Below are 24,026 nucleotides of genomic sequence, written 5' to 3'. Positions count from 1 at the left end.
CCACTGAGGTACCTATGGCAAGACACCCCAGTTCCACATACTCCCCCATACCCATAATGGCCTGGGTAACCCCATGATCCCCCGTATCCACAACCCCCCAGATAACCACCTAATCCCCCATAACCGTAACGGCCTCCGTAACCACCGAATCCCCCTAAACCGTAACCCCCCAGATAACCACCGAATCCCCCCAAACCGTACAATCCTCCATAATGGCCTCCATAGCCCCCCAGACCAAAGGAACCGCCGAAACCGGGTCCGACCACAGGTGCTCCTACAGCTCCCACTCCGCTGTGCTGAGGGAAAGTGCTCATAATTGGTCCTGGGAAGGTCACGGCAACCGGGGAGGGTCTGATCACCACTTCGGAGTCAGGGCACTGCCTAACGCACGGCTCGTTGCAGGTGCCAGAAACTGGAGCGGGCCGGGCCACCCCGCATTCTGGATAGCAGAGGCTGGAGAAAGTCATCTTTCTGGGATGGAGGTAAGCCTGAAACACAACAGCAGGGAATAGAATCAAAAGAAGGCACAAGTCCCTGTGGACAAATGACTTCATTGCTCCGTTACTATTGTAGTGAGGTCTGCATGAGGCCTGAGAGAGAGAGGTGGAATGGACTGAGTGTCCATTTTTGTAGCTATCTATTTATTCCTATTTATGCTTGCTGCGCCTTTTCTCCACTTGCACTAAACTTCCCTCCGCAGCGGCCTGTTTGAACCTCTCTCAGGCCCTGTCTACACTTACCTCCGAGATTCGGTGGCAGTCGACGGGAGTTACGCAAGCTACACAAAAAACCTGCGTAACTCCCGTTGACTTCTCTGCTTGTCTTCTGCGCGCAGTCTTCACTGTAATGAGCCGACAGGAACCGCTTTCCCGTCGACGCAGCGCTATGCCACTTGCAAAGGTGGTCTTAGTACGTCGATTTCAGGATCGACTGAGTGGGTCTTCACTGACCGCTCAGTCGATCCAGAGAAATCGATCTGACGGCGGCGACTTTGCCGCCATCAGTGTACCGTAGCTTCAGTGACTGTCTGTCTGAAAATCCCTGACTGAAATAAGTGTAACACTTTCTGCGTTAGACACCTGGGATTCTGTGTCTATTACAGACATTTCTCAAAGAGAACATGGCTGGGATCATGATAATCATATCCTTTCCTTTGAGGATTTAGCCTTTTAAAGCAAACCACTTGAGTCTTGTACGGGAATGTGGCTTTTGGGTTTTCAAAGCTGTGGGAGTCACCAATACTTGCCGAGGAAGAAGAGAAGTGTGCTTTTCTCCAAACAAATCAATGAGGAAAAGATTCTCAGCTGGTGTAAAAGGTGCTCAGGTCCACTGATTTCCATGCAGTGACACTTAATTACACCATCTGAGGAGAAGCATCTTGAATGGGTGTTTTTGCTCAGAAGATTATAGGAACTGCTTGACTGGATCTCACCAGTTGTCATTTTAATCCAGTCTCCTGTCTCCAATAGTGAGGAGTGTTTAACAGCTGCTTCAGGATAAAGTAGAAGACCTCTGAATTGGCCATTCTGGCCAAACCTGGGAAAGTTTCTTCCTATTCTAGCTAAGGGAAAAATGCCTAATGGATTTTCAAAAATTACAGAAAAGATTTAAATGCCCTAATTCTATTTCCAATTCATAGGAAATATGTTTCCCAGTTGCATATGTTTTTCCTGAATTTTCTTCAAATTCTGAATCCAGTAGGGTTGAAAAGAGAGAGAGTTGAATTGGACTTACCCAGTTCAGCAAAGAGATGAAGTCCAGAGAAGTGTTTAGAAGAGCCCTGAGTCGTGAGCTCTTTTATACGGTTCCTAGGACTGCCTGGAGGAGCCGCGATGCCATTTGTGGAGGAGGTCCTAAAAAGTTACCAAATAAACTCAATTGCTTTGGTAAATTCTCCTTTGAACTCAGCTGTTTTCCTCAGGGTTTGTGATGATTGGGCTAGTCTCAGCCTCAGTGGGCATTACATGCATGTCTCACTCTTCAGCTTTCTTTCATCTTCAAATTGCATGGACCAACTGCATTCCTCGTGTCATTGAACTGACTTTCTTGGTGCTCCCATGAGGATGAATGTGAAGGTGATTCACAGCGGCATCAATAGCACAACTGGTCGTCATGAACAGGAATTCAGTTCAGTCCTTTCAGTTTATGCAGACTGTGGAGAGGGGCAGTGGGCAGTTAATTCTAAACCTGCTAGGAAGGAGGGAATCATTTTTCTGCCTTCTCACCAATTTCATCCCCAACGGGTCACATCCTATTCCCTTTGAAATCAATGGGAATCATTCCATTACCTCCAGTGTGTTTCCTATCAGGACCCTAAGTCTGAAATTCACCCTTTGGCGGAGGATAGTACTGATGCTATGGACATCTTTAGTCCCACTTTGACTTTTCAAACTAGGTCTTAGCAGGGACATAAGTGAAGCATGGGTCTCTGTGGTGGCCCTCTGCCCAGGGGTGAATTTCACCCTACGGTGATTAAAATGTGACCTAACAATGGGCCTGCACTTGGGTCACCAGTGCTGTCTCAAAGGGCTGCCTACAGCAGATTTGCTCATGGGTCAGGAGGAGGGATGGCAGAGAGTTAAAAGAAGCAGCGCCGTTTTGCAGAAAAGTTTTGAATTAAGTCTTGGAACCTGTACTCTGTCAGAAACTGTCCATCCACGAACAGCAAAGAAACTGAGGTCTTGTAAGATGATGTAGCTGACTAAGCCCAAGCAGGTGCTTAGGGGAGACGAAAATCCCACATTCTTGGTGAAGGAGGTGATGGCTGTAGGATGAGATTTGACAGAAAATATTAGCAGCCATAGTGCATGTTGCAGAAACATTCCTGCTGGACACAAGGGTCGAAAGTGTAAATGACACCTGAAAGTATGGGCTCCATAGATAGGGCAGATGGCGTTAAGTGTCTTCTTTTGAGTTTAATGCCTTGAACCTCTTTGAAGCTGAAGCAACTTTGCTGATTTACATCAGGAGAGCACCTACATTTTCCAATATAAATAATTTTTAAAAAATACCATTACAACACTACATTTGAGTTCAAAGGAAAGAGGCCCAAATTGTGTGGCTTTTAATCATGAGCTGATTTGCGGAATGACACACGAGATCTTGACTTCCATTTTTTTCAGAGTGACTCTATTACTCAGCGCAGAGGCATCTAATCCCAACAGTTGATTAATACTCAGAGAATACAACCGTTTGCATGTGTGTAATACCAGGAGCTTTGAAATCTTGAGTCCTGAGTTTTGAAATCTTGAGTCCTGAGAGCACTGAAGAACTTCTAAGTTTAACTCTCTGTGTTTGACAGGAATAGAAAAAGAGGTACACTGATGTTAAGGTTACTCGGGTCAGTTTCAGAAACAGAAATACAACCCGGTACTCCTAACTCCTCCAACCACAGGCTGAGCAATAGGTTGATCCCTTTTACACTGTCATACAAGAGAATGTTGGTAACTTGTCTTCTTACGAAATGTTTGCATCCTTTGATCTAAGGCATCAGCAATAAAAAAGTGGCTAAAGTAGTGATCCACTTTAACCGTGTCTTTATATGTGAGGATAATACTTCAAAGGAATTGTACGTCTCTCAGTTTTCATGAGTGCAGTAGTATTCTAAATCTCAAAATATAATTCAAGCATCAAAAACATGCTTTAAATCATAGCACCCATTGGGATGAAGTCACCAAGTGCACTGTGTGTGCTACTTTTTCATTTCTTGGAAACACTTCTCTCTAAGGGGTCAGAGGAACCCAAGAGGAATGAATTCTTTCAGGTTTGTGAAAGGAAGTGTAGGGTAGATTCTCTCTTTAACATTGCTTTCCTTATACTTGAGGATTATAATGATCAAACGGAATTACAAGTGTGTACCTTTCACGCTTCCTCATGTGCAATGTAGGAATAAAAATCTCAAGACAGAATTGAAAGAGAAAAATGTTGCTATAAGGCAATTTAGGTTTGTTCAAGTGTAAATATCCACCACGGAACCAAGACCATCAAATAAATGGAGTTAAAGTGCACAGCAAGACTCATGATGGTTGATCATTGGTCACACTTAGATCAGAAGATATTTAAAGTTCCAGAAAGAAATCTCAATAATATAAGATATATTCCCAGAAGGAGCCTGTCTAAGATTTAGTCTCAGGTTAGTGATCTATTTAGAAAGCATGCATGGTAAGTGTCCAGTAGGGTTAAGGAGACAGAGATTAGTATCTGGCATGAATAGTCCTAGCTTTTGGGGCTTATTTCTGTATGTGTCAATCAATCACTCCCTGTCTGACCTTCACTTTAATGTGCCCCCATGTCAAACAGGTAGAATTATAACTTTCACGGTGGATTGTCTGAGGCTTCCTCTGACCTAAGCATTTCAAAGCACTTCACGACACTCATCAAGTTTTATATGGCCACAGAGGTGTGTGGCAGCAACAACTTTTTACTGGCATAAGATGTTCCAATAGTGAAGATCAGATTAATTGAAAAAATGCATGTCAAGGGTGCAGATGTCATTCCAGTGCTCAGTTCGTGATTCCTAGCCTCCGAAATTGGGGCTCTGTGATTTTCGTTCAATATGCCTTTGCAGTTCCCATTTATATCTATTTTGATATGTAAGAGTAGATGCTAAGCAGTGCAAAAGAACACAGATCCAGCAACTTCAGATTGAAGGAAGACCCTTTATCCATCTCGGGTTAGAAAGTATCTTGTTTAGAGTGTATCTTTCTGTACAGACTCTGTACCTCCACCCCCGCCCCCCAGCTGCATAGATCTAACGTACAGTGAAATCAATGGGAAACATCAGCTACTCCATCTCCATCCATGAGCAGCCAAGAGAAGTGAGTCTTGTGAGATACTTCAGCTAATACAGAAAAGGAAGCAGGACAAGACAGACAGAGTTAAGGAGAACTTCTTCAGTGTTCAGATTGCTGTGGGATGAGACTGGATTAATTCCAAGTCTGACCAACCTAGGACATTCTGCAAGACCCATCTCCAACAGAAAAGTTTTCAGCCATAATCAGGATGATCTTTAAAATGGAAAATACACTCCCGACAAGATTACCTCTAACCTGGGCAGGATAAAATGCCTTTCCTCAATGTTAAGACGCTGAACATCATTGAAGTTTAGAGAGCTGCACTGATGCATTCTGGCTCAACATCTGTCCCTTGAGCTTTGCAAAGGAAGGTTTGTAAAAGCAAAGGGAATGCAAAACACCCTTTTGAATGAAAATCAAAGAGCCCCAAATTCAGAGGCTAGGAATCAGGAACTGCCATGTGAGGCAGGGAGACTGAGACAGGTTGGTCAGAACAGTCACCAGCAAGGGTTGGTGGCTGCACTCTGAGGCCACCAAAAATGTTGTTGTCAGAACCCCTGCCCTAAACGTACGTCCATTGGTGAAATATGAGGAGAACTGAGTCTCCGGATGGTTTGCATTTACACAGATTTCCCTATAGCTGAGACAGAGTGGCAAATGCCCCAATTATCTGTATGAGCCACAGGCATGTTTAGGATAATACTCTTATCTGACTCTGGTCTTAGGCTCACAGCTGACTTTTGAAAGAGACAGTCTTGGCCGGTAAAGCCAGACGCTTACTAAGAGAGGGCAACAGGAGAAAGGTAAAGACAAGTGCAAAGAACTTCACTTAGGAAGAAAAGTCAAGGGCACGTGTCACACTGTGTGGAGAGACTCATGGCCGTGAGTGCCATCCGTAGGGCGGACTGTGAAAAGGCAGGGCAGGGCTGCTGCTTTGTTCTAGAATTAGATTTCACCAACCCCATCCCAAGTGTGAACTCCCCAGGAGTACAATCGTCTTAGCATGGAATCACAGACCGTCCCCGTGGAGCAGTGATTCTCAGCCTATTTACCATTGTGGGTCACATATGCAGCACTCTCTGTGTTATGCCACCAGGGCCCACACTTAGAGTCTGCCCCTCATGAATTGGCTGCACCCCCATTCCCAAGGCCCTAGCCCCCTGCACCCACTCCCCATGCCCCCTGTGGCCCTAGCCCTCTGCGCCCCCCCTTCCCGTGTCTGCTGATCTCCTACCTCTGCTGCAGGTAGCTCAGATGTGCAGCCCACCCTGCCAGGCCGCTGCAGCAGCCCTAGAGCACCCTGGCCTCCTGGTCCTATCCTGCACTGCCCCCATTTTGGCACTGCCCCCCCCCCATTGCTGGCTCTGAACCCAGGGCAGGTTCTCCCCCCACCCCACACTGGTTACAGCCCTGAAAATGTCAAATGGGCCGCAGCAGTTTGCTGATTGGGTGGGCAGCAGCTGGCAGGTTGAAAACCACTGCTTAAGACATTCCAGTCTGTCTTGCCGCCCAGGCAAGCTGGCCTATGTGATCAATGGTCACTTACAGCAAAAATCCCAGAATGCGCCGGTTGCACCCAGGCCCAAGAGTCCAGTCCCTCACCGGGTCAATTTGCATCCCAGATCTCAGACCAAAGCCCAGACTGGCAGCCAATTCTACTGTAAACTAACTCCAGGTTCATTATCTAAAGGAATGAAAGGTATTGAGAGGTTAACGCAGGTAAAAGGTATCTGTACAGGTGAGGCACGGGCTATAATTCCAAAAGGTAGGAGCAGAGATGTAGTAAACTGCCAGGTTCCCAAAAGTCCTTTAGGGCTCCCCAGAGTAGCTCTTCTTCTCATTCAGTTATTCTGTCTGTTTGAAGCCAAACAGGCCAGCGATGAAGAATTTTTCCTTGCGTCCATACTTATAGCTTCTTCTCCCAGACCACAAGCTGGCAGAGTGACTACTCACATGGGCTCTTTCTTTGCTGGCAGAGAGAGCGGGAGAGAGATGCATTTTGGATCTTTGATCTCTGCTCATCACGTACAATGAACACATGCCTTCCAATGGGCAAGACTTAGCACTTTCCTGTTGAGCTCTTTGTTTGCGTTGCACAAGGCTTCTGTCTCCTTTGAGGGGTTATTTAGTTACAGGGTATATCCAAGGTCGATATTTGCTATTACATTCTAACAGCGTACAGAGAAGTGAAAACAATGCAGGCAGCATCCCGTTAGTTGTCATGACGTTTACACACCAAATACATTCTATACCTTTAGCAGTCACTTTGATTTATACTTACACACAGTGAATTGGCCTGGCTTCCAGCTGTGAGTTTGTCAGTTCCCAGCTGGTGCTTTGGCCAGAGGTGGCACTTGGCTTACCAGCGCCACAGGACAACTACAAAATGGGCCATAACTGGCTAGCTGGCAGCATTGCTGAAAAGGAGCTGGGGGTTCTAGTGACTCACCAGTCGAATGTGAGCCAGCGATGTGACGCAGCTGCAGAAAAGGCTAATCCCATTCTGGGTGGACTAACAATGTGAAACACAGGAGGTAATTCTCCCACTCTTCTTGACAGCTGGAGAGCTGGGTCCAACTGTGAGCAGTACAGTTGAGGAAAGAGGTGGAGAAATTGGAGAGAACCCAGAGGAGCAACAAAAGCGATACAAGGTTTAGAACCTGACCTCTGAGGAAAGGATAAAAATATGGGCATGGTTAGCCTGGGGAAAAGAAGACCAAGGGAGGAACCTGTTAAGGGATCTTATACAGAGGATGGTGTTAGGGCGCGCAAGACTTTGTAACGCGGAATCAGCTTAGTTTGACAAGAGTGAGGCTCTGAGGGCAGTCATGAGCTCTGATAGCAAACACAGCAAGAGTTCAGGCCTTTCAGGAGCCAGGCCCAGAAGCTGCTCTCTAAAGGCCCCGGCCTGAAAGAGGAACAGCCATAAGGCCTGGAAAGTCCCTGAGACGAAAATATAAATCTGCTGACGCTTGGTCAGCAGAATAATCACTGTTTTAGCAATAAAGTTAAGTAGTATCAGCATTAAGACTAACCTTTTTGAGGTAAACAACTAATGTCACCTTATTCCAAGAAGTCCCTAATTAACCACCAATAGACTAATGGAACATAAGATAAGGCCCAATCCCTGTAGGGATTGAGATATACGTCATCTATCCCAGTGATGGTAAAAAGGGTATAAGAAGGCCTGGTAGCCCCCTCCTCCCGAGAGACTCTCTGTGGATCCGTGGAAGCGCTAGCGGATGCCTCGGGCAGGACGGTTCCCTGGTCGCCACTCGCTTATCAGAACGAAACATGGGCCTCCTCGTTCTTGCATTGGTAAGCGCCTTCCTTCCCGCTTAGGTAGGACTAGACGTGCTTGTAAGCCCTCTTGGCCCACCTCTCCTAGACTGATGGGTCCTCAGGAGTATATCGCAGTGGGTGTTCTCTTGGCGGGCTTCTTCCTTGCCCTGTGGTTTGCTAAGTGTTGCTGCTGTTCAATTAACAACAATAACAATAATAATTGTGGGCATTTTCCCCCAGTGAAAAATGCATGTGTCTACCTGCCAAATGTTACTTTATACCTTTTATGTGGCTGGTAGCCTCCTCATACTCTTTTTGGTACGGGCAATAGTGCTAGAAATTTTGTGGCAATGTTGCGATGTAGATGAGGCTGCCTGGGGGTAAAATGCCCACTTCTATGTGTCATACATTTCTTTTTGCTCTTATGATAGATTGTGCCTGTATTTTACTCTTTGTATTAGGACGCTTACTGGGACTTCTGTGGTACTATTGCAGAAGGCTGCCAGTGACCTGTCTTTTTCACTACCTCAGTTAATAAACAAGCTAACTTTGACTCATTTTGTCCGTTTGCTCCATTCCGCCACCGAGATATATTACGAACACTACAGATGGGGATCAATTGCCCTCCAGGTCCACTGAAGGTAGGACAAGAAGTAATGGGCTTAATCTGCAGAGGGGGAGCTTTAGGTTAGATATTAGGAAAAAAACTTGTGAACTATGAGGGTAGTTAAGCTCTGGAATAGGCTTAAGAGTCGCTACAGATTTATTCACCATTTTTAGCAGAGTAGATTGTCATGTCTGTAGCCTCTCCTGTTATGGGAATTATGTGGCGTAAGGTACGAAAGGCTGCTCCGCATCACCCAGAAACTCACGGGGGTCGTGAGAAGATTTAATGGGACAGTCACGGGGCGTGGCCCTTGTTGCAACCTCCTCCTGGTTGTTCTGGGGACTAGCTCGAGGCCGACGCCCATGTCTGCGCTGTGCTTGTTGGCCCTCTGCCTCTGCTAGCGCCTTCGGCTCCTTCCTCAGCCCCCGGAATTGCAGCAGCCTCAGCCCTCTGGCTAGTTGTCATTGGTGCTTCCCCATTTGTATCTCTGTCCCACAGTCCAGCCCTTCTGCAGTGGCGAGTGCGGGGGAACCCAGGCCTACCCATTACTCCGGGCCTCGGCCCAGAGACTCTGTAAATAGCAATCTCCTGTCAGAGTAGCAATCTCCTGCTGCCGCTCTGTAACCTCTGTCAATGCTGCTCGATTTCCCTGGGCCAGTTCCCCATGGCCCCAGCACCTTCTGCAACCTCACCTCAGGGACCTCACAGAATCATAGAGGATGAGGCTTGGAAGGGACCTCAGGAGGTCATCTACTTCAACCCCCTGCTCAAAGCAGGACCAACCCCAACTCAATCACCCCAGCCAGGGCTTTGTCAAGCCGGGCCTTCAAAACCTCTAAGGATGGAGATTCCACCACCTCCCTAGGTAACCCATTCCAGTGCTTCACCACCCGCCTAGTGAAAAACTTTTTCCTAATATCCAACCTAGACCTCCCGCCCTGCAACTTGAGACCGTTGCTCCTTGTTTTGTCATCTGCCACCACTGAGAACAGCCTAGCTCCATCCTCCCTGGAACCCCCTTTGAGGTAGTTGAAGGCTGCTATCAAATCCCCCCTCACTCTTCTCTTCTGCAGACTAAACAAGCCCAGTTCCTCATAAGTCTTGTACTCCAGCCCCCTTATAATTTTTTTTGCCCTCCGCTGGACTCTCCAACTTGTCCATATCCTTTTTTTGGGGGGAGGGCAAATTTGGACACAATACTCCAAATGCGGCCTCACCAATGCCGAATAGAGGGGAATAAAATCACTTCCCTCGATCTGCTGGCTGTGCTCCTGCTAATGCAGCCCAATATGCTATTAGCCTTCTTGGCAATAAGGGCACACTGTTGTCTCATGTCCAGCTTCTTGTCCACTGTAACCCCCAGGTCCTTTTCTGCAGAACTGCTGCCTAGCTCGTTGGTCCCCAGTCTGTAGCTGTGCCTGGGATTCTTCTGTCCTAGGTGCAGGACTCTGCACTTATCCTTGTGGAACCTCATCGGATTTCTTTTGGTCCAATCCTTCCATTTGTCTAGGTCACGCCTTATCCTAGCCCTGCCCTCCAGCGTATCTAGCACGCCCCCTAGCTTAGTGTCATCGGCAAAACTTGCTGAGGGTGCAATCCCACAGCTGCTCAGTCCCAGCAGCCAGTCACCGCTCTGGCCAAGGTTCTTACAGCCCACCAGAGAGGCAGTCCATCCCTTTTGTCTGAGCCTGCCAGGCCTGGATTGGTTGTTCCGTGCAACTCCTCCTTGACTGGCTGTGCTTCACGTAGCCTTTCTGGGCTATTTGGTGGACTCACCTAGATTGCTCTTTCTGGGACAGGGCATGATTAACCCTTTCTATGTCTGTGTGGGGTAGGCACCCCACAACAGGAACTTTAAAAGCTATGCTAAGAATGTGTGTCTCCAGGCATAAGAATGACTGGGACGTGTTGCTTCATTATTTGCTCTACGCGTGCAGAAGTGTTCCCCAAGAATCTACTGGCTTTGCCCCCTTTGATCTCCTGTATGGGAGTCAGGGTAGGTGGACTTGATTTGAGGCCCTTGGGTGGGCAGCACTGAGGAAGCAGGACAGCCCATATGTCATTTGTTTTAAGGAGAATTTACAGGTTATGATGAATTCAGTGCAACAGACCACTGAAAAATGTCGGGAAACTCAGCAAGTTTGGTATGAACGGCATAGTGGGGAAAGATCGTTTGACACTGGTGATTTTGTGGTCGGGCTGATCCCAGTGACGAAAAACCAAAATGCAGGATTATTGGGAAGGACCTTTTGAGGTGACTGGAAGAGTGAATGCAATCACAGACATGATGTCAGCACGCCCAGCGGCAGAAGAACAGTGCAAATCCATAGATTAAAAGCTTAGCTTGAAAGGGAGATGGCAGTAAATTGGATTTGTTGTGCTAATGAGGAAACCTTTAATTGAGCGGGTTGGGGAAAGTAGGGCAGAGAATCCCCTGGAAAGCACTGAGTTTGGGGAGGGTTTAAAGCCAACCACAAAGCAGGGAACGTCAGCTCTTTTAAAGCACCACAAACAGGCTTTTTTCCCAGCTGGGCAGGTTTAACTGACAGGATTGAACATGCCATCGGAACTGCAGAGCCCTGCCCTGTTCCTAGCAGAGCGTACCAGGCTAAACGGGAAATGCAGTAACACATTCAGGAAGCGATCTTGAAATTGGGGTAATTACCGAGTCAAAAAGCCCCTGGGTGTTTCCTATTGTAATGGTGTCTACATAGGACAAAGCCATGAGTGTGACATACCCAGGACACAGTGAGTAGCTGTGGCACCCTGCCCGTTAACCTGGAGTGCCCTTTACACTGGCCTGTAAGTCGCTTCCAGCTTAGTCTGTGTGTGAGCTGCAGCTAGCCACAGCTCGGCTCTGACCCGCCTTGTTTATACTGCAGAGTTACCCCAACACCCTTAGCTTTCCCCCCAGGAATGTATGTCCTGGCCTGCCCAGCTCTCTCCTGGACAATACAAGCTTAATCTGCAGCAAGGGAGATTTAGGTGAGATATTAAGGAAAACTTTCTAACTCTGAGGATAGTTGAGTAGTGGAATAAGTTTCCAAGGGAGGTCCTACCAAACCATTCGCCCTTCATATGGCTACACAGGACAAAAGGGACCAACCCCAGACTGATACACTGGAGCACAGCACTGCTGCAGGAATGTGATATGGAAATTGGACATATGAAAGGCAAAGAAAATGCGGTGGCAGAAGCACTTTCCGGGCAAAAGTTCCAAGCGGACGCATACAGATTAGCCGGTGGCAGAGTCAACAGTGTCACTGTAAGGGGTGAGGTGTGACCCAGGACCCTCAGCAGGCCCAGGGGTGCATGGCGTTTTACAGGGATAACATGTATACATCTGACCTTGGGCAAGTTTACCAAAGGTGGTATGAGGTCTCTGCCCAGAGCCAAGAGTCCACAGTTCATCATAACTGCTGCATAATGTACGAACACATATTGTTTGTGGATTCATGTATCTGTACTGGAAGTTCTGTTCTTAAGGTCTGGGAGTTAAGGCAGGTCACCCAAAAGGGCATACTCCTGTCAGGCAGGAGGGAAGAGACGCGTCGCTTTCTCTCTCCGGCTGATCATTGTGTACTCCTGTACTGGGTGTTGTGTATTATCCAGTTCACAAAGGAGGCCTGTCATGTGGGTATTGTGTATTGTCCATTTCACAAAGGAGACTGAGCTGAATGCAAATCAAGACCTTGTGAAATCGACAAGAAAGAGGCACAGAGGAAAAAAACAGCCAGCAGGGCGGTCCTCTATTTATGAGTAAGGACAATGGAGCTTCAGAGTATATCTGGGGGAGGGGTCACCCCCTGCATGTTCACCAAGAAGACAAGCTGAATGCATGGCTTCCTCTTGAAAAAAGGTGGACAGCTAGGCCGGAATGCAAAACACTGCAAGGATTTTGGGTGGAAACCTTAGTTAAATACGTCCAAGTTTTAGAATGTGGATGATGCTTTTATTTTATCTGTAACCATTTGTTTCCAGTGTTGCTATCTGCTACCATTTGAATCTCTTTGTTAAATAAACTCTCCTTGTTTTCACCCTTAACATGCCAAAGGGCTGTGTGTCAAGCGGTGCAGCGGTCTCAGGTGGAATTGCTAAGTCAGGATGTGCTGTTTCTTCGGGAGTGGTGGAGTGTGCGAGGGTGCAGTGGAGAAGGGCTGGGCCACTCCAGACAGCCACTTGGAGGGCTCGGAGGTTGGGGTGTGCCTATTGATAACCTGCAGAGGGACAGTGGAGCCTGCGTAAACTGAGCGGGGGGGACTTGTGTTGCCCACGGCTGAGGCGGCAGGGAACTGACCCCACGGCAGGCACAGTCACGACATCACTACACTAGTGAATGTTGTGTTCAGAGCTGGTGTCTGCCCTTCAAAAAGGACGTTGAAAAATTGGAGAAGGTTCAGAAAAGAGCCACGAAAAGGCTCTGAGCTCTGGACAACCTTGTCTTATAGTGAGAAGCTAAGGAAACGCATTCTTGAGTTTATCCAAGGGTAGGTTAAGAGAGGACTTGATGATGGTCTACAGGTACCTACACGGGGAAGAGATTGCAGACTGCAGAAGGTTCTTTAAGCTCGCAGACAAAGGCAGAACCTGAAGGCAGCCACAGTTAGACTAGAAATAAGATGCTCTGTTTTCCCAGGAAGGCAACTAATCAGTGGAACAACTGAGCTAGGGTCGCGGTGGCTCAAGCCTGGATATCTTCTAAAAGATATGCACTAGCTCAATCAGAAGTTCTGGGCTTGATGCAGAAATGACTGTGTCAGTTTCCCTAGCTCGTGTTATACAGGAAGTCAGACTGGATGATCATAATGGTCCCTTCTGGCCTTAATATCTAAGACTCTATGAGGCTGGGGAATGGTCTCCCAGGGAAGGGGTGGGAGTCCACTCACTTGTGATATTTACAACTTCCTTAGACTAAATGAAGCTCCAGCCAGAGCCGTCTGTTCGTTAACATCTAGGCCTATGTAACTCCACTACTCAGCAAATCAGAGAAGATCCTCCCTCCCCAGAGCCCCCAAGGTGGTTTATGCCACGCCTGGAGGGTGTTCTTGTGTTTAATTTCCCTACAGAGCTGAGGATGTGTTTATCCTGACCACATCTGGGTATAAATACTGACAGTAATGAACTAGCTATAGTGTGTCTGTGACAGAGAGAAAGAGAGAGAAAGCACTGTCCTCTAGTGGACAGAATCAGAACTGCACAACAGTGTGTTATGAGCCCTATCACACAGACAGCCATAGGAGATTTGCCAGTCGCCCAAATGGGTGGGGTCTGTGTTTTTGGAGCAGGAGGACCCCAGTTCTATCCTGAGTGGCGGCAGCAGGAGCACAGCCTGTCCAGCATGCCGCCGTGGGATCCTTCGCCTTTCCCAAGGAAAACAGGAAAGGTTCTGGAAATGGAAACCAGAACGAGACAGGGACTTATGAACGGGGCCCAGCAGGGAAACATTCAGCTCTGGGCTTCTCATCCCAATGCAGGCAGGGGCCCTCTCTGCGCATGTCCCGGTATCTGAACGTCAGAAAGGTGTCAACACATTGGAGGGTGCTCAAATAAGAGCAGCTACCTTGCGGAGGGGGCCGAGGGGCACTGAGCTGTGTGTGCAGGCTGAAAGCACTAACCCTGCCTAGGCTGGCTAATGGATGGCTCAGGGGCAGCCTGAGAGCAGGGAGAGAAATCTGCATGATAAAGGGAGTGTGATAAGGAGGAATGGGCTCAAAGGGAGGAGAGGGAAATGCAGGCCGAGGGTCTGGAAAGACTTCGTGGCAGAGGTCAGGTGACAGGGATGGAGCAGGATGGGAGTGGAGTGCTGAGCTGGGGCGGGGAGGAGGGATGCTGGGGAGTAGGGAGAGGGATCTGGCCAGCCAGGGGATGGGTGGGAAGCTCATTGCTAAGCTGGACAGAGCCCTGGAGCACAGCCTCACTCCCTGACAGGCAAAAAGCATTGGGCAAGGAGCCAGACAAGTTGGAGGTTCGCGTGGGAACTGTTGGCCAGAGGCCCCAGGAGAGAGGCCAAGCGCGCGGGGCTAGGTGAGCCTCCCCATGCTCCGAAGCCTCCCCACGGGGGATTAGCTCCATCCTCGGCACAGGAAGGGGACGCAGAGAGGCCTCCAGCATTGCGAATGGCTCTGCCCCCCAGGAGTGACAGAACGTGAGGGGGGCTCCCACGGTGCTGGGTCTAGTACAAGTGAGCCAGGCCTGCTGAGGACGCTGCAGGCAGCCCAATCTCTCCTCGCCCCCTTCCCCTGCCTCCTCCTCTGAAGCTCAGCGCTCCCCCTACGGCCTGCTCTGGCTCCACTGTCTGCTGCAAGGCACCCAGTCCCACGCTCCCCGGGGCTCCCTGGGCTGGAGGCTGACTCGCCAAAGGTGACCGACCGGACAGCGTGTTAGGAGAGCAAACGTGTTCAAGTGCACGATTCTGGCCTAGCCCGTCCCGCTCGCCCACGGCCCGCCACGCCCGCCGCTCTGCTTAGTCCAGCACGTCCACGATGAGGGGAGCCAGGTAGTCGGAGTGGCGGATCCCAAAGGTCTGGCCGTGGTGCTGGACGTACTGCAGGGAGAGGGAGCAGAACACACGGAGAGCTCAGCTCCTGGGCCGGCTGTCACCCTGCAGAGAGCCTGGCTTCCGCATTGCAAACACACGCGCGTCCCCCTCATCGGAGCTCAACTCCCCACCACTGCAATCCTGCAGGAGCCCTTCGGCTCCCCCACCACACACACACACACACACACACACACACACACAGTGCGTCACCACACACCATGTCAGCACAGCGCCCCTTCTTCCCCCCCCACACACACACATGCTGTGTAAGTGCCAGGACTGTCTCTCCACAACAGCTCTTGTGATCCCATGCCTCCCCCCTGTCCCGCCCTGCAGCTCCCTCCTCACCTTCTCCGGGCTGTGTGCCCCGGGCCCGGGTTTCTGCGTGTTGTCCCCAGGAAGCATGTTGCGGGCGAGCATGCTGTACTGTGGGGCCCGGCTCTTATAAATGCTGGGCTCCACCACGCGATAGTTACAGGGCCCTGGCGTCTGCACACAAGGAGAGCGGAGCTCGGTCACCTACAGGCCACCCCCCAGAGGCGCCCCCCCCACAAAGCAGGCTGAGCCGCCACTCTGCAAGCATCCTGAATCTTGCCTCTCCCCCCCCAGATGTGAGCTGCAAGCCCCTTCTTTCACCCCCCCTTCTGCCTGCGTCCCCCTTTCCTCCCCCAGCTCAGCGGCTGCCTCTCACCTTGCTCAGGTCTTCACAGAAGCTGCCAATCAAGCTGCGCCCCAGGAGGGAGTAGTTGGGGGCAGAGCTCTTGTTGACAACCTTGGGCCCAATCATCGGGGGGAGCCCGTAGGCGGCAGGGCCTGGGAAGGGGAGAAGAGGGGGGGTCAGTGGGGGTCAGAACTGACATTCAAACACCGCTGCCGGCAACTCAGAAATCTCTGCCAGGGCAGCTCCAGCCGGAGGGGGGACAGGCTCCGTGGAGGGCGAGGGCAGGAGTGAGGCGAGATGGGGCGTGGCAGGGCTCAGTGGAGGGTGCGGGCTGCCGGGGGGTGACACTGCTAGCATCCGGACTGGGGGGTTTGAACCTATGTGCCCCCCCAGCACCTGGGCCGGGCGGGTTTTACATGTAAATCCGCTGGAGGGTCGCACGTGCCCCTGCCTACGCCGGGCAGGTCGCTCGCCAAGGGGCACCAGCAGCCAGCTGAGCTGCTGCCTCCGATGGGCAGGACGGGCGCCAGAGAGACCCTCTGCCTGCCCCCCAGTGGGCAGCTGGGGCTGGAGTCTCCTCTTCCTGCCATGGGACTCAGGCGTCCGGGTTTCCCTCAAAGCCACACGACCCGGCCCCTCGATGGCTAGAGTCAGGCCCAGCCCGAGGAACGCTGGGACCTTGGTGCTATGGAAATAGGGGCCCCCACCTCCCATAAACCAGACAGCAAAGGGCCCCCCACTCCACACAGCCCCCGAATCCCCCTCCCACCCCACACAGACCCTTGAATGCGCCTCCCAACCGACATGTGCCCCAACAGCCCCTCACCAGCTCCCACTTATCCTGACCCCACCCACACAACCCAGCGGCCCTACCATGCACCTCCCACAGCACAGCCCCCAACACCTTAGCCCCACTGGCACCAGCCCCCAACATACCCCACTTGCCCCATCCTCTCCAACATCCTGGCTCGCAATCCCACTCCCCCCAACATCCTCCATCCCACCCCCACAGCCCACACAAGTCATTCCACCCCCCAACATCCCACCGGCAGCCTCAGCCCCCCCACAACCCTCAATCACCCCCAACCCTCACCGCCCCAACACACCCCCAACCCCCACCACCCCAACAACCCTCAACCACCCCCAACCCTCACCGCCCCAACACACCCCCAACCCCCACCGCCCCAACAACCCTCAACCACCCCCCGCCCCAACCCTCACCGCCCCAACACCCCCCACCCCCAACCCCCACCGCCCCAACAACCCTCAACCACCCCCAACCCCCACCGCCCCAACACACCCCTCACCCGCACCGCCTCACCATCCCGCACTGATTTGCGCCTGGGCACATTGCTGGCTGGCCATCTGTGCAGTGCTCGCCTACCTGGCGTCTGATCATTCGCAAACTCCTTCGTGCGTGAGGCGAGCGAGTAGATGGGCGCGGAGCGATAGGCCCATTTCCCTGCCTTCTCTGGACTGTATCGACCTGGAACAAAGAGGCAGGTAATATCAGAGCATGGACAGAAGGGGCTCGCCCCGTACCCCTCCGATTGGCAGACCCTGGACTGGAGCAGCGGGGAGCTCCCAGATAGCAAACGCTCCTGCCCCGCTCCCCACAGCGCCCTCTTGTGGGAGTGGCTAGGGATGGAGCAGCTGGGACCTGCCACACAACTAGTGTTTCTGCCCTGCTCCCTAGAGCAACCCCTGCGCTCTACATAGGAGTCTGCAAAGATCAGAAGGGTGTGAAGCCCAGGCTGGCGGGGGGGGGAGGGGGGGATTAGTAAAGAGGGTACACGAAGTGCGGGGGGATTAGGAAGAATGGGATTGAATTAACAAAAAGGAAATTTAGGCTGCCTCTCAGGACCAGTCCTTGGCAGCGAGATCTATAGCGCTGAGGAATCAGCTCTCCAGAGTAACGTAAGAATGCGAGAAAGGCCAGACTGGGTCAGAGCAATGGTGCATCCAGCCCAGTGTCCTGTCTTCTGACAGTGGCTGATACCAAACGCTTCAGAGCGAACGAACAGAGCCAGGCAATTCTGAGTGATCCATCCCCTGTCATCCTCTCCCAGCATCTAGACATTAGGGACAGCCAGAGCATGGCATTGCATCCCTGACCATCTTGGTTAATAGCCACTGATGGGCCTGTCCTCCAGGAACTTATCTACTTCTTTTCTGAACCCGGTTATACTACTAGCCTTCACAACATCCCCTGGCATGGAGTTCCACAGGTTAATTGTGCATTGTGTGACAAAGTACTTCCTTTTGTTTATTTTAAACCTGCTGCCTATTAAGTTCATCTGGTGACCTCTGATTCTTGTGTTATATGAAGGGGTAAATAACACTTCCTTAGTCACTTTTCCACACCAGTCATGATTTTATAGACATCTATCATACCTGCCCTTAGTCATCTCTTTTCCAAGCTAAACAGTCTCAGTCTTTTTAACCTCTCCTCATATGGAAGCTGTTTCAGACTACTCCTCATTTCTGTTACCCTTCTCTGTACCTTTTCCAATTCTAATATATCTTTTTTTTAGATGATGTGACCAGAACTGCACATAGGATCCAAGGTGTGGGTATGCCATGGATTTATATTGTGGCACTATGATATTTTCTGTCTTATTATTTACCCCTTTCTTAATGGTTCCTAATACTCTGTTTGCTTTTTTGATTGCCTCTGCACATTGAACAGATGTTTTCAGAGAACTAGCCACGATGACTCCAAGATCTCTTTCTTGAGCTAATTTAGACTCTATCATTTTGTACCTATAGTTGGGATTGTTTTCCAATGTGCTTTATTTTGCATTTATCAACATGAAATTTAATTTGCCATTTTGTTGCCCAGTTTGGTGAGATCCCTTTGTAACTTTTGCAGTCTACTTTGGACTTAACTAACTTGAGTAATTTTGTATCATCTGCAAACTTTGCCACCTCACAGCTTATTTTTTTCCAGATCATTTATGAATATGCTGAACAGTACTGGTCCCAGTACAGACCCCTGGGGGACCTCACTACTTACCTCTGTCCACTGTGAAAACTGACCATTTATCCTTATCTTTTGTTTCCTATTTTTTAACCAGTTCCTGATCCAGGAGAAGACCTTCCCTCTTAACCAACAACTGCTTACTTTTCTTATGAGCCTTTAGTGAGGGACCTTACCAAAGGCTTTCTGAAAATCCAACTACACTGCATCACCCTTGTCCACATGTTTGTTGACTCCTCTCAAAGAATTCTAATAGATTGGTGGGGCATGATTTCCCTTTACCAAAGTCATGTTGACTTTTCCCCCAACAAATCGTGCCCGTCTATGTGTCTGATAATTCCTTTCTTTACCATAGTTTTAACCAGTTTGCCTAGGACTGAAATCAGGCTTACTGGCATGTAATTGTCAGGATCGCCTCTGAAGCCTTTTAAAAAAATCGGCTTTACAGTGCGCCCCATCACTTGGGATGATCACACCTGGATTGGCCAGAGCCCTGGAGCACAGACTGGAAGGAACAACCTTGTGCTGACATTTTCTGTTGAAGACATCTGCACATCAAGCCCCAGCCGGTCAAAACAGCAAGTGAGAAGGGGAAAGACTGACCTGGCCCTGGGGTCAGGAAAGGCATCAAGTCCTTGGGGCGGCCATAGATGGAGTAGGCAGGGATCCCATCTTTGCCCTTCATAGTCATCTTGGCTGGCACACTGTACTTAGGCCCCGGAGAGCATTCATCCTGCAGATGGAGGCGGCGGATGCCAAAGCTGTATGCAGGGGCTCGGTAGCGGGACGGGTCATGACGGGGGAAACCTGTAACAGGGAGGAGAGATAGAGCCAGGGCACCAAGGGCATTGGCCAGACTGTGAGAGCCCCCAAACCCAGGGCACGGCAGAGGTCCCTCCACACTGGGGCAGGCACAGACCCCCACACAGACCTGAGAGGGCCAGGGGGAGGTGAGAGCTTCCTCGGCACAGACCGTGGGGTGTAGGAAGAGCCACATCGGAAACAGTGAGTGGGGGAGAAGTCAAAGATCCCTTGGTGCAAGCCCTGTGGGTGGCACAGTGAGGGGCGCCTGTGGGAAGAGCTCAGGGATGGGTGAGCAGCCTCATTCAGCTGCGTGAGGAGAGCGCCCCCAATGCAGAGCACTGGGCATGCACGGGGAACTGCCAGCAGGCACTTGTCACCCTCTCTCCGTGATGCTGCCGGGGAGCCCCGGGCCATCCCGCCCCATGGTGCCGCATAACCTGGGGAGCTCCCCATTCTGCTGGCCTGGCCGGCTCCTCGCTGACGCTCTCTCTCACCTACGTTTGTGGGGAGCCCGTACTTGGGCCCGGGACTGCTGTAGAGAGCAGCGATGGGCCCTCTAGGCCGGTGGGGTCTCCACGTTCCCACCCAGACGTCGGCAGACATGCTGGATCCCTGGCGCTAGCCCAGAGCTGGGGCTGAAAGGAGACAAAGCACCCTAGTTAGGGGGAGGGCTGGGTGCCCATCCCCCTGCAAAACACATGCTGGCCTGTCACAGTCCAGTAGGGGGCAGCAGCATACAAACAGCTAATACCATAGCAGCATGTCTACTGGTTAGAGCAGAGGACTGGGAGTCAGGCAACCTGGGATCTCATCCCAGCTCTTCCACCGACTCTCTGCATGACCTTGGGCAGACGGCTTTACCTCTGGGTGCCTCCAGTCCTGCAGCTGTACCGTGGGGATAACGACACGACAGACCCTTCCTGGCACGGCTGTTTGAGATGCTGTGCGCCAGGATCAGTATTTCCAGCCATCAGCAGAGCCATGCTATGGGAATGGCCCTGTCTCACTTCAGCCGGGAGGCAGCGCACACACGCAGCTCATGAAGAGAATCAGCTTTAGCCAGAGGCACCGACACACTGCAGCAGGGGAAGCAGCACCCCTACTCAGGGGTCCTGTCCCCCAGGTCCTGACCCCAGGGGTATTGCAGAGTTGGTGGGGCTCCCACTAAGGTGACACTGCTGCCCTTGTCTCACACCTGCGTGCGACTCTAGCTCAGGAATTCTCCCTGGGGGATGAAGTTTTCTGGGCTCAGTCTCAGGCCCTAGAGGAAGTCAATGGGTCTGCAGAGGCAGTCACTCAGGGCAGGAGAGATTGCCTGGGAATCAGAGCATGTTAGGGAAGGATCCTCCTTTTTCTCTACTTTTTTTGTCCCTTTTAATGGCTCTCTGGACTGCTCCTAGCATTCCCAGCAGTGCAGAACTAATTGCATTCGAGACCACACTCCAGGACTGGGAGACTGGTGCTGACACACAGGTAAGGGCGCTCTGCAAGGAGCTGCCATGCTGGGATACGGCGACAGAACTCAGCAGAGGTTCATCAGTACGGAGCTCATGCAGCAATGCACTCGGGCACCTGATGCTCACACCCAAGGCTCACCCAGAGTATCAGGAAGCTCTAAGAGGACTGCAAGATCAGCAAGGCCAGTGAGCTAAACCCGCCCAAGCTGCAAGGATTTCACGGGGCGGAGCCCCAGCACGCTTTGCCCCTCGGAGATTCTACACGCTCTCTCTTTCTTTTATCCAGTTACTATGGCGCCAGGGACAACAAACAGCTGCAGCCCGTGAGCTGTGGGTGCCACTGGATGAACCTGCAGAGAAATTTTGACAGGGGAGGAAACGGGGCAGGGTCAGCCGAAGCTCAAAGGGAAAAATTCACTTCCAGGGTCACTAGAGAACCATGACTGAGAGCTGCAGGGCGCTGATGCCAGCAGAGGCATGAGGCAGCCCCAGCTCCAGAGCCCCCAGCACAGGAAAAGCACACCCCATTTTTCTAGAGGAAAGCCGCTGCTGACCATACACCTTGGCCTCTTTGTGGTGCTGACTGGGCAAGTTGCTGCTGTTGATGCAAACTTTCAGGAGAGGATGGGGAGGGAAGGGCTTGTGGCCTCCCAGGTTCTCTCTCTGGTTGTGCCTCTCACTACCTGTCGCCATGCCTCAGTTTCCCAGTACATTTATGCTATTGATCCCAGGGGCTAATTTCATTTCTATTTGTAAAGCACGTGGAGCTCTTTGGCTGGGAGACCTAGGAATGGCAAAGGATTACTCTAATTATATTGGTTAAGCTGGGCATACAGAGACAGTGCCCCCGAAGGGACAATCCCCAGCGGGAGAGCTGCAGAGGCTAGGATCCTAGAGGTTTGCTCAGTACACGCTGTATGGCAAGGAGGCTCAGAACAGGCAGCTGCTCCCCCGAGTCCCCTAGAACTTGGACCCTGTGGCAAAAGTGCTCGATGTGCAAATCTTGCAGGAGGATCAGCAGCTGGGCTGGGCCAGAGATGTAGGATCTCCCACTCCCGAGAGCCCCCGAACCCCTGTGGGTTTGGGTGCCTCCCCGGAACCCCCCGTGAAGTCTATCTCCTTTTTGCCTTGTGTGCTCTGAGCCACAGACAAGCGTCTCCCATAGTTACCAGCCCTGAGTGCAAACCAGCCCAGCTGGAGGGGTCAGTAGTAAATAGGGGCTGGGTGCTCCAGAGAACTCCAGAGGGGCTTTGCAGAACTCCACCGGAGGTAAGTCCCCTCTTTCCTGTTACACCCCAGCCCCAGCCAGTACAAGTCTGGAGAGAGGGGCTCCCAGCAGGAAATCCCAGCTCAGCGAGGATTGGGGGGAGGAGGGGGGGAGAGAAGCCGCCAAGTACAGTCAGAGAGTTGGAAACCCCAGGGCATGTGGGTAGGGAGATGTCCCTGGGACCCTGGAGAGTCTGGGGGTCCAGGCACGGAGGTGTCACAGAGGGTCCAGGCAGGGAGCTGCAGGCGCTGGGGAGTCCAGGCAGTGAGGTCCCCCAGGGATTCCAGGGGGTCTGGGCAGGGACCTGGGGCTCCCACATGATCTAGAGGTTCCAGGCAGGGAATTAGGGGCCCCAGGGCATCTGGGGGTGCAGGCGGGGAGTTGGGGACTCCTGGGGATCTGGGCAGGGAATTGGGGGCCCCAGGGCATTTGGGGGTGCAGGTGGGGAGTTGGGGACCCCTGGGGATCGAGGCAGGGATCTGAGACCCTGGAGGATCTGGTGGGGGGGGGGTCTGGGATAGAGCTGGGGGCCCGGAGGCTCGGGGGGGGGTCAGTCCGGGATGCCGGCCGCGGGCAGGATAGAACCCAGCTGCGTCAGCTCGCGTGGAACACTGACCTGGCGGCGGACCCGAGGGAAGCCTGCGGCGCGGCGCGGCGGACCCGAGGGAAGCCTGCGGGGGGTGTCCCGGCGGCCGCAGCACTGAGCCGGGCGCCGCGGCGGGCGGGGATTCACCCCGCTCCCCCCCATTGTTGACAGCGTCTCCCGGCAACCAGCAGCCCGGTCCGCGCCGCCCCCTTCTCCCCCCACACACTCCCCCCCCCCCCCGCCGGCACCCGGCAACGGAGCCGGGCACCCTCTGGCAGGGTGGGACCCCTGCAGCGCCCCGAGCCCACGTGGGGGACCCGCCCCCAAAGTATCCCTCCGGGGGCCCCAACAGCCCCTACCCCAGCAGAGGGGGGGATCCCCCGGATCCCCCCCCCTTACTCTCCGCTCCTACGCGGCTGAGGGCGCCCATCACCCTGGTGTCGAGGCAGCAAGCCACGTCCCTTCCCCGCCGGGGCCCAAGCCCAGCTCAGCACGGATCGGGCCCGGAGAAGCTGCCGGGGCCCCAGGGAGGAAGCAGGTGTTTAAACAGGCAAGGGAGAAACTGCCAACCAGGGGATCAGGGAGCCCCCCACCGAGCCACAAGGCCAGCGGCTAAGCGAGCACTCGGGGCCAGCCCCTGCCCATGCTCCTGTCATAGTAACCAGCTGGGGAGGGTGCCCCTAGGGATCATCATTCCCACTGCCCGGTAAGGTGGCCCATGGCTTTCGAGCTGTGCCACCCAAACAGCACACGCCGGGGGCGTGGAGTCACACATGGGTGCAGTCCAAGCCCTGGCCCTACAGACCAGTGTGTGTAAGGCAGGCGGTGGCATGAAGCTGCTGGAGCGGAAGGGGCCCGTTCAGACAGCTAACCGCCCAGCCGAGGGAATAGTGCAGAGACTAGGTGCAAGGGCTGGGATTTGCCCTCCCCAGCACAGCAGGGCTGTAGAGTTCAGAGCCTGGCCGTGGGTCTATAATGCATGGAAAACGACGGCCGCCGAGCCAAGCAGTCCAAACAGGAGTCCTGCTCCTTCCTTCCCCATGTCCCTGCT

At 52.3% G+C, this 24,026-nt stretch overlaps 1 protein-coding gene across 2 annotated transcripts; it reads right to left on the bottom strand.

Annotated features, from left to right (window-relative positions):
• Positions 1 to 352: 352 nt before the first annotated feature.
• On the bottom strand, positions 353 to 23,122 carry LOC137164020 (ciliary microtubule associated protein 1A-like). Of its 2 annotated transcripts, XR_010922903.1 has the most exons (8): positions 23,006 to 23,122; positions 20,160 to 20,300; positions 19,465 to 19,668; positions 17,266 to 17,367; positions 15,912 to 16,033; positions 15,569 to 15,709; positions 15,052 to 15,226; positions 353 to 488 (listed from the first exon to the last, which is right to left on the bottom strand). XR_010922903.1 is itself a non-coding variant. In XM_067564605.1 (7 exons), the coding sequence occupies exons 2-7, from the start codon at positions 20,266 to 20,268 to the stop codon at positions 15,146 to 15,148; spliced, it is 759 nt and encodes a 252-aa protein (XP_067420706.1). In that variant the 5' UTR covers positions 20,269 to 20,300; positions 23,006 to 23,122; the 3' UTR covers positions 15,038 to 15,145. The 2 variants fall into 2 exon arrangements, 1 of the variants encoding a protein (XP_067420706.1); XM_067564605.1 differs by lacking the exon at positions 353 to 488 and having other exon boundaries at positions 15,038 to 15,226.
• Between the last annotated feature and the right edge of the window lie 904 nt (positions 23,123 to 24,026).

The sequence above is a fragment of the Emydura macquarii genome, unplaced genomic scaffold (genome assembly GCF_026122565.2).
Source record: "Emydura macquarii macquarii isolate MOO-44397 ecotype Brisbane River unplaced genomic scaffold, CSIRO-AGI_Emac_v2 contig_2638, whole genome shotgun sequence".
NCBI lineage: Eukaryota > Metazoa > Chordata > Testudines > Chelidae > Emydura > Emydura macquarii.
The sequence above is the reverse complement of the archived record's forward strand: the minus strand, read 5'-3'. Positions and strand labels throughout refer to the sequence as shown.